We start from the raw sequence: 14,135 nt of genomic DNA on the forward strand, positions 1-14,135 counted from the left end.
GCCCCCCCACCACCCAACAGCTGCTTGGCTGGGTTGCCCATTATCACAGCCGTGGTCCTGAATTCTGTTCCTCTTCAGGGAATGGGAGTTCAGGCCTCCGTGCCTCCCCTTAAAGCCCTGGTACCAGCGTTGGGAGATGGGGGCTGGGTCAAGCCGGTGAAGCTTTCTGGGCCTGGGGGAGGATGGCAGTGGTGTTGTACCCCATGGCTGTCACCTCCAGGGAGGGGGTCACTCAGAGAAAAGCGCTGAGACCCAGGCTGTGGCTCAGCTGAGGGAGACATAGTATGGACTTTTACCACACAAGTTTATTTAAATAAAAGTGAACACATATGCAGGCTGGGTGGCCCGAAGGGCTGGGGTTGGGGAGGCGGGCAGAGAAAAGGCAGACGTACAAGAGGTCCGGGCAGAGTCTGTGTGGTATGAACCAAGCTGCAGGGGAGTGGCTGGGAGCCGCAGCGCAGTGCCGGGCTGTGGTGCTGGGCGCAGGGGGCCAAGGGTGGGCGAGCCTGGTGCCAGGAGGTCGTTTTCATCCCTCACATGCTCCCCTCCCTCTCCCTGACCACCAGGGCCTTAGGTAACCCCCCTCCTCAGTCCCCTATCCCTCTCCTGACATCAGCCTTTCCCTCAACTACTGGGAAGTCAAAAGACAAAATAAATAAGAATCGGTGAGTCCAGTCACGGCCCTGGCAACGGGGGAAGGGAAGCCAAGCCAGGCACGCTGCCCCGGAGCCCGTGCTGCCAGCCCTGGGAAAAGAACAGGTAAAGTGCAAGGAAAATCCAGTAAGTAAAAATATACCAATGACTTTGTCAAATATACAGCTGCTGGCTGTCAGGGGAGCGGGTGGTTGGCTGGGGCGGGTGGCCACAGCACCCTGGGGGAGTGTTGGCCGACACAGCATAGAGACAACGGAAATAAATAGGGGTGGGGTGGGCAGGGGTCCCGCGCACTGGGCCTGTGCCACAGGAAGAGGGGCCTCCGCCTGCTCACCTGCCCCGTCCCCCCAAGCCCTGCTCGCCAGGCTCCCCAATGCCGCGGCACTGACACAAAGCACCGGCCGACTGGCTGTCAGGAAAGGATTATAATGTGGGGGTGGGAGCGGGGTGGGGAGGCACGGAAGCCGTGCAGTCATCCAGGGCTGGGGCCGCCCTCAGTACTCGTCCTGGTCTTCCTGTTGGTGTTCCTCAATCTCATCGTCCTCAGGGGGTGCAAATCCTTCCTGGAGGGTGGAAGGGAGAGAGATGCTGAGCCAGGCAGGCAGGCCGAAGCTGCAGACTCCTGCAGGTGGCTTGGAGCCGGCCTGGGTTCCGGCCCCCTGCCCACTGCACATGCTCTGTGGGACCTTGGGCTGGTGCCTTCAGCCGGCTGCCCTCACTGGCCCATGCTCCCCAAGGCTCCTTCTGGTCTCAGGGTCTGATAGGAATGGGGGAGGCCCATCAGGTGCCCGGCAGGACTCACCTCGGTGGCATAGAGGATGCCAATGATGCCCGAGATGACAGGGCTGTTCTCACTTTCGTGTTCCTGGCAGATGAGCTCAATGTCTCGAAGTTTGCTGAAGTAGAAGTCGCGCTCCTTCTCCAGCCCATCCACCGTTAGCTTCAAATCCAGTAGCTGCTCGAGTGGGCGAGAAAGTGGTGTTCAAGCAGAGACCCCGGCGCCAGCCTCCCTTCCCGGCCTGATGCCCCAGGGGCCTGGCTTTCTCAGCTGCCCGTGCGCACGCCACTCACCTGCTGGTTGAGCTCAAGAATCTGGGCATCAGTCTCGTGGCCACCATTTCGGGCTGACGGAGGATTCTTCCGGAGGATACAGGGAGGAGCCACGTTGCTCAGCCGGCCGGAGGTCTGCATATTTTTGGGGCCTGTGGGTGACGTCCTCTGTGGAACTGTCCAGAGGAGGAAAGTCAGATGGGGCTGCATGAACCCACAGCCCACAGATGTGGCACGAGACAGCCTGGTGTGATGGCGGGGCAGGCCCATGCGAAAGGCAGGCACTCTCGCCCTCCCCTCCTCTCCCACTCTACATCTAGACCTCAAGCCACGGCCATACGACACCACAGCAGCTGGGCAGCCCTCTGGCAAGCCTGGGACAGCAGGGATGACAAGGAGCTGAAGAAAGTGTAAGGTGTGGGGAGGGAGGGGAACTGGGACAGCGAATTTGGGGAGTGGGGCTGGAGGGGTGAGGGCCCTCCTGTACTGACAGCTGGGGCCTGAGGAAAAGCAGCGGGCACAGGGCCTCAAGTCTGGCTCTTGCTGGGTCTTTCCTAACAGAAGCCCCAGCCCATAGCCACCCTCCCTGGGGGTGACTTCAGAGTCTCAAGACTGCAGGAGACCACAGAAACCTTCCCTTGGCCCTTTGGGTTGCCCGGGCCTCAGGATGGGCTTGGTGCCCTCTGCTGGGCCTGACTCGGGCACCCCAGCTCCTCCCCCGCACACCGTCATGCTTTGGCCACTTATTTTCCAGCTAAAGGCAGCTCCCAGGACAGAGCCTCTAATGCAAAGCAAGCAGGAGAGTGGGGGCAGGCCCAGGGGGCAGCAGCGCACACAGAGGAGCCGCTCTGCTATGACGGGTTCAGATGCGGGTGGCCAATCCTCCTGGCCAATCCTCCTGTCTCCCTGAGGCCCTGTTGCTTTTCCCCCTTCTCTTCTAGAACCCAGACAAAGCCTCGTTTCCAGAGATTGTCTCTTGAGGACTTGGGGCTGTGAGATTCTGGAAACGCAGGAAGATTTGGTCCATCTGGACAAACTCCCATCCCCAGGGAATCAGGTGGGCAGAGGGCAGAAGGAGTCCTTTGTGCCAGTCCCAGGCCCTTGGCTGGGATGACCTGGACACAGGAACCGTGCCAAGGGCTGCCCCATCACCTCAAGGTCAGCAAGTTAGCTTGGGCGGCAGGAAGAAGTGGCTTGGGCCTCCCACCACCAGCGGCCACCTGAGCTGGCACCGGGGGCTCTCCTCCCACTGCGACTCCCCCTGGTCTAAGTGGGCAGCAGGCGGCATCATCTGAACTCCGTGATAACAGTCTCCTTTAGGCTGGCCGGGGGCCGGGCGGGCCAGTGGCCCAGGGGGCGCTGCTGGCTGCAGAGCCCCGCCGGCCTGGCCCCCCACACCCTTTCCCCAGCTCGGGCACGTTACCTGCTGTGCCAATGAGTTTCTTGGATTTGTTGAAGATCTGATCACCTGGGTTAGGAGGTGGTGCTACGTCCTGGCCCTGCCGCGCCAGCAGAGGGTTGTAATCCTTTCCATCATAGTTTGCGTCAAAGAATTTCTTAAACCACTGAATAAACTCAAAATTATCTTGGAATTTTCCTTTCACTAATTTCTCTACAGGAATGATCTGAAATAGACCACAGAAGCAGAGAACTTGGAGGGCTGCTGCTGTCAGGAAGCCCTGGGGCTGCAGTGGCCCCACCTTCCAGAGTCCCCCGCCCGGGGTCCAGAGACAGCCCTTTCCTCCAGGCACAGGAGGAAGTGCGTGGGGAGACGTCCCTTGGTGCTGCTCCCTGCACGTGGGGTGGGGGTTGCTGGAACCGGGGTCCTGGGCCATCGAGGCAGCAGTGAGCCAAGAGACTTCATGGGCCCTACAGAGGAGGAACTTAACAGGAGCAGTACACCGAGAGTCTCAAGTGTAGGGTCCAGAGAGGAGGAAGGAATGGGAATGCGGTCAGGATGGGGTGTCAAATGTTGTGGGGTTTTCCACTGAGCCTTGAGCCGGGGGAGCACTCCCCCTGGAGAGGCAGTGGGTGGAGAGTGGCATCAGAGCTGGAAGGACCCCAGCAGCCCCTGCTGCGGGCCATCTTCCCTGGGGTCACAGAGCTCCTCGGGGGCCCCTCAGAGCGCAGGCACCTACTTTGTCAACACCCATCTTCTTGAAAGCTGCTTGCAGCACCTTGAAGTTGTGGATGTATTCGTGCTCTAGCTTGGCCTGGAACTTCACCTTCCTCAAGTGCACACAGCCAGGGAAGAGCATATCCATGAACTGGCAGTAGGCTGCCCCTGCGGAGCAACATGGGCAGCTTGCTTTCACCTTCCTGGGCCCCCTGGGGCTACTCCCCTGAACGTCCCCATCTCCTCTCCTCTTTCTTTGGGGCCAGGGCCAGTCACACTTGTGGAATAGTGAAGTGAAAGTCACTCAGTCATGTCAAACTCTCTGTGACCCCATGGACTGAAGCCCACCAGGCTCCTCTGTTCATGGAATTCTCCAGGCAAGAAGACTGGAGTGGGTTGCCATTTCCTTCTCCAATACTTGAAGGATAGGCACAACCAGAATTCCCAAGAATAGGAGCAATTACTATATAATGATACAATGAGGTACCAGCACCATATCAAACACCGGCTTCCCCTGGTGGTTCAGGGGTTAAAGGAATACGCCTGCAGTGCAGGAGCCGCAGGAGATGTAGGTTTGATCCCTGGGTTGGAAAGATCCTCTGGAAGAGGGCATGGCAACCCACTCCAGTATTCTTGCCTGGAAAACCCCATGGACAGAGGAGCCTGGTGGGCTACAGTCCACAGCAAAGAGTAGTACACGACTGAATCGACTTAGCATGCACACACCATATCAAACACTGCATGTATGGCATTTGGTCCTAACAGCAACCCTACTTATACAGCTGCTGTCATCTCCATTTATGGACCGGAAAACTGAGACCTAGAAAGAGGGGTGCTGACTTGCCCAGGGTTGCACTACAGGAAGAGCTGAGACTGGGACCTCCTGAGTGGCTGGGCTGGACCTGGTGCCGGTGATCTCTGGTTCACTGTTTGCCTCTCCTGCAGCCCTGCACTGTACTTCTGCGCTTTGGACTTTTTCCACCCCACTGAGACCCCCATTTCCTTCCTTCAACTCCAGAACTGTGGCTGGTTGAGGGCTCTGCAGGTCTCCTTAATCTCCTTAATCCTCAATGTCCGCTGAGGCTGTTCTGCCTCCTGCCTTCGCTGCCCTCCCCTCCACACTCCCCCTTCCCCATTCCCAGCCTCCAACCTGAGCAGAGCTGTTCTATCTTGGTATAGTTGAGGTGCAGGGAGTCGTTGACCCATGCAAGCATATCATGGCGACTCAGATTCTCACTGGTCACAGATGTGGAGTACACATTGACGGCCATGCCCCAGCTGCAAAGAAAGGAAAGACAAGGTCAGCTCCTGGGGGCCTTGTGCTGTTCTTGGGCCCAAAGGAGAGAAGGGGCTGGGGGTCCCTGGAAAAACGAGAAGCATCTTCCTCCAGACTAGCAGCTTATCTCCTGGGGAAGGGGTACTTACTCACCCTTGAACATCTGGTGATTACCTACTATAAGATCTCCTGGAGAAGGGAATGGCAACCCATTCTAGTATTCTTGTGTGGAGAATCCTACAGAGGAGCCTGGCAGGCTATAGTCCATGGGGCCACAGAGTCAGACACGACGGAGCACACACACATACTATACAGGGTGCGTGTGTGTGCTCCGCTGTGTCTGAGTGTCCATGGAATTTTCCAGGCAAGAATACTGGAGTGGGGTGCCACTCCCTACTCTACGAGATCTTTCGGACCCAGGAATTGAACTTGCGTCTCTCGTGTCTCCTGCATTGGCAGGCAGATTCTTTACCACTTTGCTGTTACTCAGTTGCTCAGCTGTGTCCAACTCTTTGCAACCCCGTAAGTTCCAATATTTTGGGCACCTGATGCAAAGAGCCAACTCCCCAGGAAAGCCCCTGATGCTGGGAAAGATTGATGGCAACAGGAGAAGGGGGTGGCAGAGGATGAGATGGTTAGATAGCATCACTGACTCAATGGACATGAGTTTGAGCAAACTCTGGGAGATACTGAAGGACAGGGAAGCCTGGTGTGCTGCAGTCCATGGAGTTGCAAAGAGTTGGACATGACTGAGCGCACGCATGCACGCACGCACACACACACACACACACACACACTATACGATGGACCCGTGCTAAGAAATGGTGAAGTCAGAAGTGGTCTCTGCCTCCAAAGAATTTACAGACAGGCAGATGTCCAGAGCAGGGAGTGATGGGGCAGGAAGAGCAGGACAAGCAGAGTTCAGGGGTGGCACAAGGAAAGGAGTGACCTTTTCTGCTTGACAGGGTCAGCGAAGACTTCAGAGCAGTCTGAAAGGGGTAGGAATTTTCTGAATGTATGGGGGGACAGGGTGGAAGAGCTGTGCAGGCCCCAGGACTAGCAAGAACAAAGTTATGGCTTATTGCTGGGACTCTGAGTTGTTCAGCAGGCAGGGGAAACCGTGTTCATGTTGGGGTGTGGTACAAAGAGGCTGGAAGGGGCTGGTTGCGCAGGGCTTTGTTTACCATGAGGAAGAGTCTGTTTAAACAAGAGAAGCCATTAGAGGATTTTAAGCAGATAGTACTTGACCACATTTGGGTTCTAGAAAGCTGACTCATCTTCACATCTGCTCTGACTTCAAACTCTATATCCCTGTGGCTTGCTGATGGATCCACAGACACCTGAATTTCGCTTATACAGAAACTTCCCTTAGTACATGCTCTGTTTCTGCATTTGTTATCCCAGTGAATGCACCACCCATCACCCCATCACCCATGCTTGAAACCTGTGGGGTCAGTCCAGATAGCTCCTCCCCCTCATCCTCAAAGTCCATCATTCAGCAAGGCAGCACTGCCCTCCAATGTGCCTGCTCTTCTCGGCCTCCTGCTGCCCTGGGGTTTCTGCATATCCATTCTCTCTGGCCAAGACGAGCAAGAGCCTCCTGGGGGCCCATCAGCCTCCAGGCTCTCCCTTGCTCTACTCCATCACTGACACTGCTGCACTCAGACTCTTCGAAAGCAGCCCTGGTCTCTCCAACCCCTAGCTCACAAATGAGCTAGAGACACAAATGAGCGGTCACAAACGAGACACCCAGTGGCCGGACTTGTCCTGCAGACTTGAATGGTTTAGCACTCACAGTGTTGGAAACATTTTTGAGTTAGTACTCAAGATTTTTCTGGAACAGAACTGAACTCAAGATTTTAAAGTTGGGATGTTCCACACAGGCAAATTGGGATTTCTGGCTTCTTTTGGCAACCCCGAGTCCGTGTTCCCACGCAGCAACCTACAGCTGGAGCTGAGCAGAGGCGGCCCTCTCGGGCCAGTGGGTGTGAGCGTGTTCTTACTCTCCCCTCATCCCCCCCGCAGAGGTCAAGTGTCGGTTGCTGTTTACTACTGACTTGCACTGTTACAAGGGAAAACTTTCTTGTAACTAGATCTTTTATCAGAAATGGAGAAACAGGACTGCATATTCCCAGAATTGGGAGAGTACATATTTCTGGAGTGAAGAGTATTTTTTAGGTTTAATATGCAAAGTGTCTCCCTGAAGGAAGAATACACCCACCCCACTTCCCCATCCAGAGGGCATCTGTTCTTGTAACGTGACCTGCTTCCCACCACTTGTCAAGCTCATCAATGGGCCCTCCCTCTCTAGCCCTGTGGTCTTCTTTGATCCCCTGGTGGGAGTCATGGGCAGCTCTCTACTCACCTTCTGCCTGGAATGCAGTCCCACCCCCACAGTTCATTCATTCTCTGCTCTGCTGCTGCTGCTAAGTCGCTTCAGTCGTGTCCGACTCTGTGCGACGACACAGATGGCAGCCCACGAGGGTCCCCCGTCCGTGGGGTTCTCCAAGCAAGAACACTGGAGTGTGTTGCCACTTCTTTCTCCAGTGCATGAAAGTGAAAGGCTCTCAAACTGTGGTCCCTGGTGCACCATTGGTGCTCTGTGGGCATCAGCTTGTTAGAGATTTCAAGTTAGAAATTCCTATTTTTGAGCTTTGCCCCCGACCTACTGAGTCAGAATCTGCACTTGACCAAGAGGGTCTACAGGCACAGTCAAATTAGAGAAGCTGTTTTAGAGAGGAGGCTCAGCTGGCGTCTGCTAGGCTCTGCTCCCCCACAGCCCCACCCAAGTACAGACAATGGAACCTCACTAGATGCACATTTAATTTCAATACATTTTTTGAAAAAAAAAATCAGGACACCCTCCTGTATACTCCTAGTCTTTCCTCCTTTTAAAAATAGACTTTGTCCTTCATTGCCTAAAGGAAGGAAGGCCAAGATAGGGCTGGAAAGCCAAGGGAAACAAAAATTATTGTCTTGGGAGCTTCCAAGGACTCAGGAGCTAACAATTGCGGGGATTTCCAAGGGTAATTTTGACTGCACTTGAGTATCCTCTTACACAGTGGTTCTGAACCACTACCCTGTAATCTGACCATTGCACTAACCACTGGACTTGTTGAAATGCCTGCCTCTCGCATCAGGAAGCACCTCAAAGCCAGGGGTGGTGTTTCTAGGCCTGTCACAGGGAAGGTATTGAGCAAATTTGTTGAATGATTGAGTGACACCTTCTCTCTTCTTTCTGAATCCTCTTATATCAGCTTCTGGCCTGGACCCTCCCTCCCCAACTCAACCTTCAGGACTTAGCTGGGGCTCTAGCTCCTCTAGAAAATGTTCTCTGAGCTGCTGCGCAGGGAGGCATGGCCCTGCTCTGTGTCTGTCACCCTGAGCATACTCAATCATGGCATTGATTCCACTCTCTTGAAACCACTTGTGTGTCTGTCCCTTCCACCTGACTGTAAACTCCTCAGTGACCAGGCTGTTTCATTCACTTTGGGGTTCTAGATCAATTCTCAATGAACAATAATCACAGAGATTGGAGTTGGGAGAGTGCCTCTTGGTTTCCAGGGAGCTCACCTAAAGTACAGAGAAGGAAATGGCAACACACTCCACTGTTCTTGCGTGGAGAATCCCAGGGATGGGGGAGCCTGGTGGCCTGCCATCTATGGGGTCACACAGAGTCGGACACGACTGAAGCAACTTAACAGCAGCAGCAGCAGCACCTAAAGTAACCTCAGCAGGCAAGGCAGGAGTGTGTGGACACCAGACTTGATTAGGGAGGCATGTGGGGAGGGTCCCAGACTTGACTGGGGAGGCAGGTGGGGAGTGTCAAGGCAAGTGTATTGTATTTTGATGAGTATTTAATTAGGAACTCTGAGAAACTGACAGATTTGCCCCATCCTCAAAGAGTTTACAGTCTTACTGGGAGACCAACATACACCAGAACAATACAACCAAATGCCCCAAAGTGTGGTGGAAACAGTAGGTGCTCCAGGAAGACAGGAAGGAGAGAGTGTGCAGAGCTGGAGAGTGGATTTGAATGACCCTAATATGAAAGGTCAGGCCCTACCAGGCCTTCGGGGGGAGGAGGTGTGCAGAGGCCTGCGGGACCTGAATGCAGAGGGGACAAGGCTTCTCACAGGCTTGGGGACTCATTTCTCCATGAGGCCCTGGGGGCTCTTTTGGACCTGGGCTCCTGAGGCAAGAGTCTGAACTGGTCACGGGTGGTTCCGGGAGGCATAGGGTGGTCTTAGGTTGGTCCTGGGAGCTCCTGAGCCACTTAAAGAATTTTTTTTCCTGTTTACTGTGTATGGTTTTCAAGTGCTGATTATTGAAAGAAAGCACAGGCACTGGTCCCCCTCTAAACCGGTCCTCCAGTTTCTGACTGAAATCATTTGAGCTTCAAAGATCTTCCAACCCGCGGGCAGCCTTCCTGTGGTTTCTCAACATCTCTATATTATATATAGCCATGTCATGTGTATTATTATATAATATATATAGTACACTATATAAATATACATTAATTATATTTATACATAGGTGCCTAAAATGGTAAAGAATCTCCCTGCAATGCAGGAGACCCAGGTTCTATCCTTGGGTTGGGAAGATCCCCTGGAGAAAGGAATGGTTACCTACTCCAGTTAATATATAAGTTAAATAAATCACCCTGCTTATTTAACTTACATGCAGAGTACATCATGCGAAATGCCAGGCTGGATGAAGCACAAGCTGGAATCAAGATTGCTGGGAGAAATATCAATAACCTCAGATATGCAGATGATACCACCCTTATGGCAGAAAGCGAAGAAGAACTAAAGAGCCTCCTGATGAAAGTGAAAGAGAAGAGAGAAAAGGCTGGCTTAAAACTCAACATTCAAAAAACAAAGATCACGGTATCTGGTCCCATCACTTCATGGCAAATAGACGGGGAAACAATGGAAACAGTGACAAACTTTATTTTCTTGGGCTCCAAAATCACTGCAGATGGTGACTGCAGCCATGAAATTAAAAGACGCTTGCTCCTTGGAAGAAAAGCTATGACCAACCTAGATAGCATATAAAAGGCAGAGACATTACTTTGCTGACAAAGGTCCATCTAGTCAAAGCTATGGTTTTTCCAGTAGTCATGTATGGATGTGAGAGTTGGACTATAAAGAAAGCTGAGTGCCAAAGAATTGATGCTTTTCAGTGGTGGTGTTGGAGAAGACTCTTGAGAGTCCCTTCGACTGCAAGATCAAACCAGTCAATCCTGAAGGAACTCAGTCCTGAATATTCACTGGAAGGACTGATGCTGAAGGTGAGACTCCAATACTTTGGCCACCTGATGTGAAGAACTGACTCACTGGGAAACACCCTGATGCTGAGAAAGATTAAAGGCAGGAGGAAAAGGGGATGACAGAGGATAAGATGGTTGGATGGCATTACCAACTCAATAGACATGAGTTTGAGCAAGTTCCGGGAGTTGGTGATGGACAGGAAAGCCTGGTGTGCTACAGTCCATGGGGCTGCAGAGTCAGACATGGCTGATTGAACTGAACTGAACTGACCTACTCCAGTTTTCTTGCCTGGAGAATCTTATGGACAGAGGAGTCTGGCAGGCTACAGTCCATGGGGTCTCAAAGAGTCAGACATGACTCAGCGACTGAACAACAACAATACATAATGTAGTACATATTCATATATAGTATGTATATATGGTATATATGAATATATTTATATATGATATAGTTGGCTCTCAGTATCCATGGGAGATCTGCTCCAGGACCACTGTGGATACCAAAATCTATGGGTGCTCAAGTCCCTTATGCAAAATGACATGGTATTTGCAAATAACCTCTGTACATCCTACTGTATACTTTAAATCATCTCTAGATTACATATAATACCTCATACAAGTAGTATGAGGTAAGTAGTCACTGTTTCATGGCAAATTCAAGTTTTACTTTTTGGAACTTCCTGAAATTTTTTTCAAATTGTGGTTGTTGAATCCGTGGGTATGGAACCAACAAATATGGAGAATTGACTGTGCAATATATTTGATGATACACACACACACACAGCTTTTATGTCTATATAATTTAAAACATACTCCTGATACACAACCCGGTATTAGAACCACAGTCCTCATCTGATGCATGGTGTGGCCCGCACTGCAATAGCACGGGCTATATACTGGGGGGTAGGTCACATGAAGCAGGGTGGCAGGGTGGGGTCGGTATGGGTGGGCAGCTGATACGTGGAACAGAGCCTTGTCTCCACTCAGGACTGCCTCTGGTTCTTTCAGGTGATGCTACCCTCTGGCCCAGCTGAGCTTCATTTTGGCTCAGGACAACTCATCCAAGGCACTCAGGGCTCTTTGCAAGGATCTCCAGTCACACTTGCTGGGGGTCATGAAGAAACCCATCTCCTAGTTCTCTTATTCCTTGTCAGGATGGGGTGGAGGGGCAGGATGCCCTTCTTTTAATGCTCCTCTCCTAGATTTGGCCCTATAAATACAGCTAAATTGTGACCAGCAGGTGGCACCAGGTCCTGGGCAAAGACTCCTTTAGAAGTTTCTCCCATCCCTAAATTCCCCTCTCCCTAGCTCAATTCAGACAAGGAAGAGCTCCTGACTTTGACCCTATCCCTCAAAGAGGAAGCCTGGTTGGGTCAAACCTGGTGGTATCAGGGCAGCGGCTTGAGTGGAATCCTTGTTCTTGATCCAAGTGCCCTCTAAGAACTGAACAAACTGTAATTGGCTAGGGCATTGGGTCAACTCTAAGATTCTGGACTCAACTAAACCAACCCCCCAATTCCCCAGAGTCATAAGTTAAATGCATCAGTGGATCCAACTTCCAATGACTTTTTGTACTGGGGGTTGACTCAGGCCTAGACTCAAGCCAGACCAGCTTCTTGGGGTGAAGGTATATAAAGCATCCGCCCAGGTATCTTGCCCTAAGTGAACCAGTTACCCACCACTGCAGCGGAGACAAAATCTGAGACAACTCTTAAAGTGAATGCACCTGTAACCAAGGGCTGGGTCACCTCCCCTGAGAGAACGGTAGGCAACACCTAGAGGAGGCAGGCTGTGTTCCAAGGGCTACAGTAGCCGGGTCTTGCTCCACCCCCATCCCTGTGTTTCCACCCTGGCCTCTGCCACATGGTGACTGTCAGGAGAAACAGCTGCCCGGGTTGTAGCATGTTACCGTCCAGCCTGAAACCCCATCCAAGAATCAGACTGAGGACACGGCCTTGGGAACAATCTGCTCTGCAGGGTCTTGACTCCTGCTACCAGGACGGGGGTCAAGGGAAAGAAAAGTTGAGGAGGTTTAGTCTGGTGATATGCAAAATCATTTCCTATGCGAGGACCGTCAGGTTCACGATGCAGTCACTGGTAATGGGAAAGACAGTTATCACTCATCAGGGGAGGCAGAGCTGTCAGCCATTCTGCAGCCAGAGGCTTCCAACATGGTCATCAAGACCAAATCTGAACATCCCGTGGCTGGAAAGAGTTTCCAGAGACCATCTAGTTCCTTCCCAGATCCCTAGGGCTGTACTGAGAGCATTTATATTCCTAAATCATAAATAAGACTGAATAACTCTGAAAGCTCACATTCTAATGTTTAATAACCTTATCACTGGCCTAACTCTAACTTTTTAAGTATTCAGTGGAGCTCTACCTTGCACAAATATGTCTTGAAGATAACCCAGGGGTTATCTACTCAGTCTTCTCTAATTCTTTGGTCCCTAGAACTCCTTGCAGTTCCCAGTTCCCTTGCAGTTCCTTCTGCTCCCCACAGCTGTGAGGGACACACTGGGTCTTTCAGCCCTGTAGTGGGTGTTGGACCTGCCTCCAGAAGGCTCCAAAATGGTTAAGAATACCAGATCTCCAGTCACACAACTTGAGCTTAAATCCTGGCTCTAACATTTCCTAGTTGCTTGACTTTGGGCCTCAGTTTCCTCATCAATAAAATGGGGACAATGAGAGTCCCCACTTCACAGAGCTGTTTCAAGAACTAATTGAGTCATGTGTATAAAGTGCTGGACACAGCCTGGCACCTGGTAAGCACTTGGTCAGTATTATCGGCATTATTAGGGCAGACACTGAGATCCAAGGTCACATTCCTGAGAAGCAGGCACCCAGCACACATCCAGGTTCAGGCCTCCAAGATCCTGGAATGCCAGTCTAGGAGGGAGACAGACCACAGAATTGTGCCTTTCTCTGCTCTTTCTGCCTGGGAATAACCGTCTGGGCTACCTGAAGCTGGGGCTTCTAACCACGATCCCTCCCCAACTCCAGATTTCCCATACATTCTGCTTTGTAGATGCCATCCTACCGGTCAGGAAAACTGGAACAGATGCTGTGGGATCAGACGAGAGAGAACTCTGAGGAGCTTGCCAAAATGTTTCCCACTCCTGACATGGGGCAATGCCCATTGTCATTGGCCCCCTTCCTGCCTGGGCCCAGGGGGCTGAAGTCACCTGTTTGGAAAGTCTGCAAAATTGTTACCCCGTGCCCCCTGGGTTACACACCCAAGTTATACTGGGATTGCATGGAGGCAATAAGTGCAGGCAGGGAGGCAGGGTTCTGAGGGACAGGAGGAGCCCTGCCAGCGGGTCACAAAGCCCTGGCAGACCCAGCCAATCACCTTCTTCTCATGGTTGACCCAGGACCTGACTCATGGGGAGGCTCAGCCTCCTGAAGCTGAATTTAAAAAGGAGAGATGGGCAGGAGTAGTAGTTCCAGGGCTGCTGGGGAACATGCCCACTCCAGCAGATCCAGGACAGGGATCTGGACCATGCAGGCTCAGGTAGGAACTGGAGCTTCTCCAGGATTCTGTTCTCATTGCACTTTTAGGTCATGTAGCTCTTCCCCAAGATCCTGAACCCTGCTGAGGTCCCAGCCACTGGAGTTCTGAACACGCCCTGCTGACTGTGATCTGAATTCTAAACAGGCAGGTCCACATAATGGGGCTCTGCCCTTGCAGCTGCTGTCCCAGGGAAGGTGTCCTTTGGGGAGTCCTAGCCAGATTGCTCTATCTGGTCATTACTTAAAGGGTTAAT

At 52.2% G+C, this 14,135-nt stretch overlaps 1 protein-coding gene and 1 long non-coding RNA gene across 4 annotated transcripts in view; one reads left to right on the plus strand and one right to left on the minus strand.

Moving 5' to 3' along the window:
• Nucleotides 1-285: 285 nt before the first annotated feature.
• Nucleotides 286-14,135, minus strand: part of MAPRE3 (microtubule associated protein RP/EB family member 3) — a 55,408-nt gene continuing 41,558 nt past the window's right edge. Inside the window, exons 1-7 of one of the 3 annotated variants that reach the window (XM_024998814.2) lie at nucleotides 13,409-13,627; nucleotides 4,971-5,098; nucleotides 3,843-3,988; nucleotides 3,128-3,329; nucleotides 1,726-1,880; nucleotides 1,457-1,609; nucleotides 286-1,217 (exon numbers count right to left, since the gene is read on the minus strand). In XM_024998814.2, the coding sequence (XP_024854582.1) occupies nucleotides 1,149-1,217; nucleotides 1,457-1,609; nucleotides 1,726-1,880; nucleotides 3,128-3,329; nucleotides 3,843-3,988; nucleotides 4,971-5,091 (846 nt within the window). In that variant the 5' untranslated portion in view covers nucleotides 5,092-5,098; nucleotides 13,409-13,627 and the 3' untranslated portion in view covers nucleotides 286-1,148. Of the gene's footprint in view, nucleotides 1,218-1,456; nucleotides 1,610-1,725; nucleotides 1,881-3,127; nucleotides 3,330-3,842; nucleotides 3,989-4,970; nucleotides 5,099-13,408; nucleotides 13,628-14,135 lie in introns of those variants that run through there. The other 2 variants (XM_005212998.2, NM_001075917.1) reach the window with 2 other exon arrangements.
• LOC132346606 (uncharacterized) lies at nucleotides 1,880-3,296 on the plus strand. Its single transcript, XR_009496497.1, has 2 exons — nucleotides 1,880-2,114; nucleotides 2,646-3,296. It is a non-coding gene; the product is annotated as an uncharacterized lncRNA (long non-coding RNA).

Source organism: Bos taurus, chromosome 11, assembly GCF_002263795.3.
Source record: "Bos taurus isolate L1 Dominette 01449 registration number 42190680 breed Hereford chromosome 11, ARS-UCD2.0, whole genome shotgun sequence".
Lineage (NCBI taxonomy): Eukaryota > Metazoa > Chordata > Mammalia > Artiodactyla > Bovidae > Bos > Bos taurus.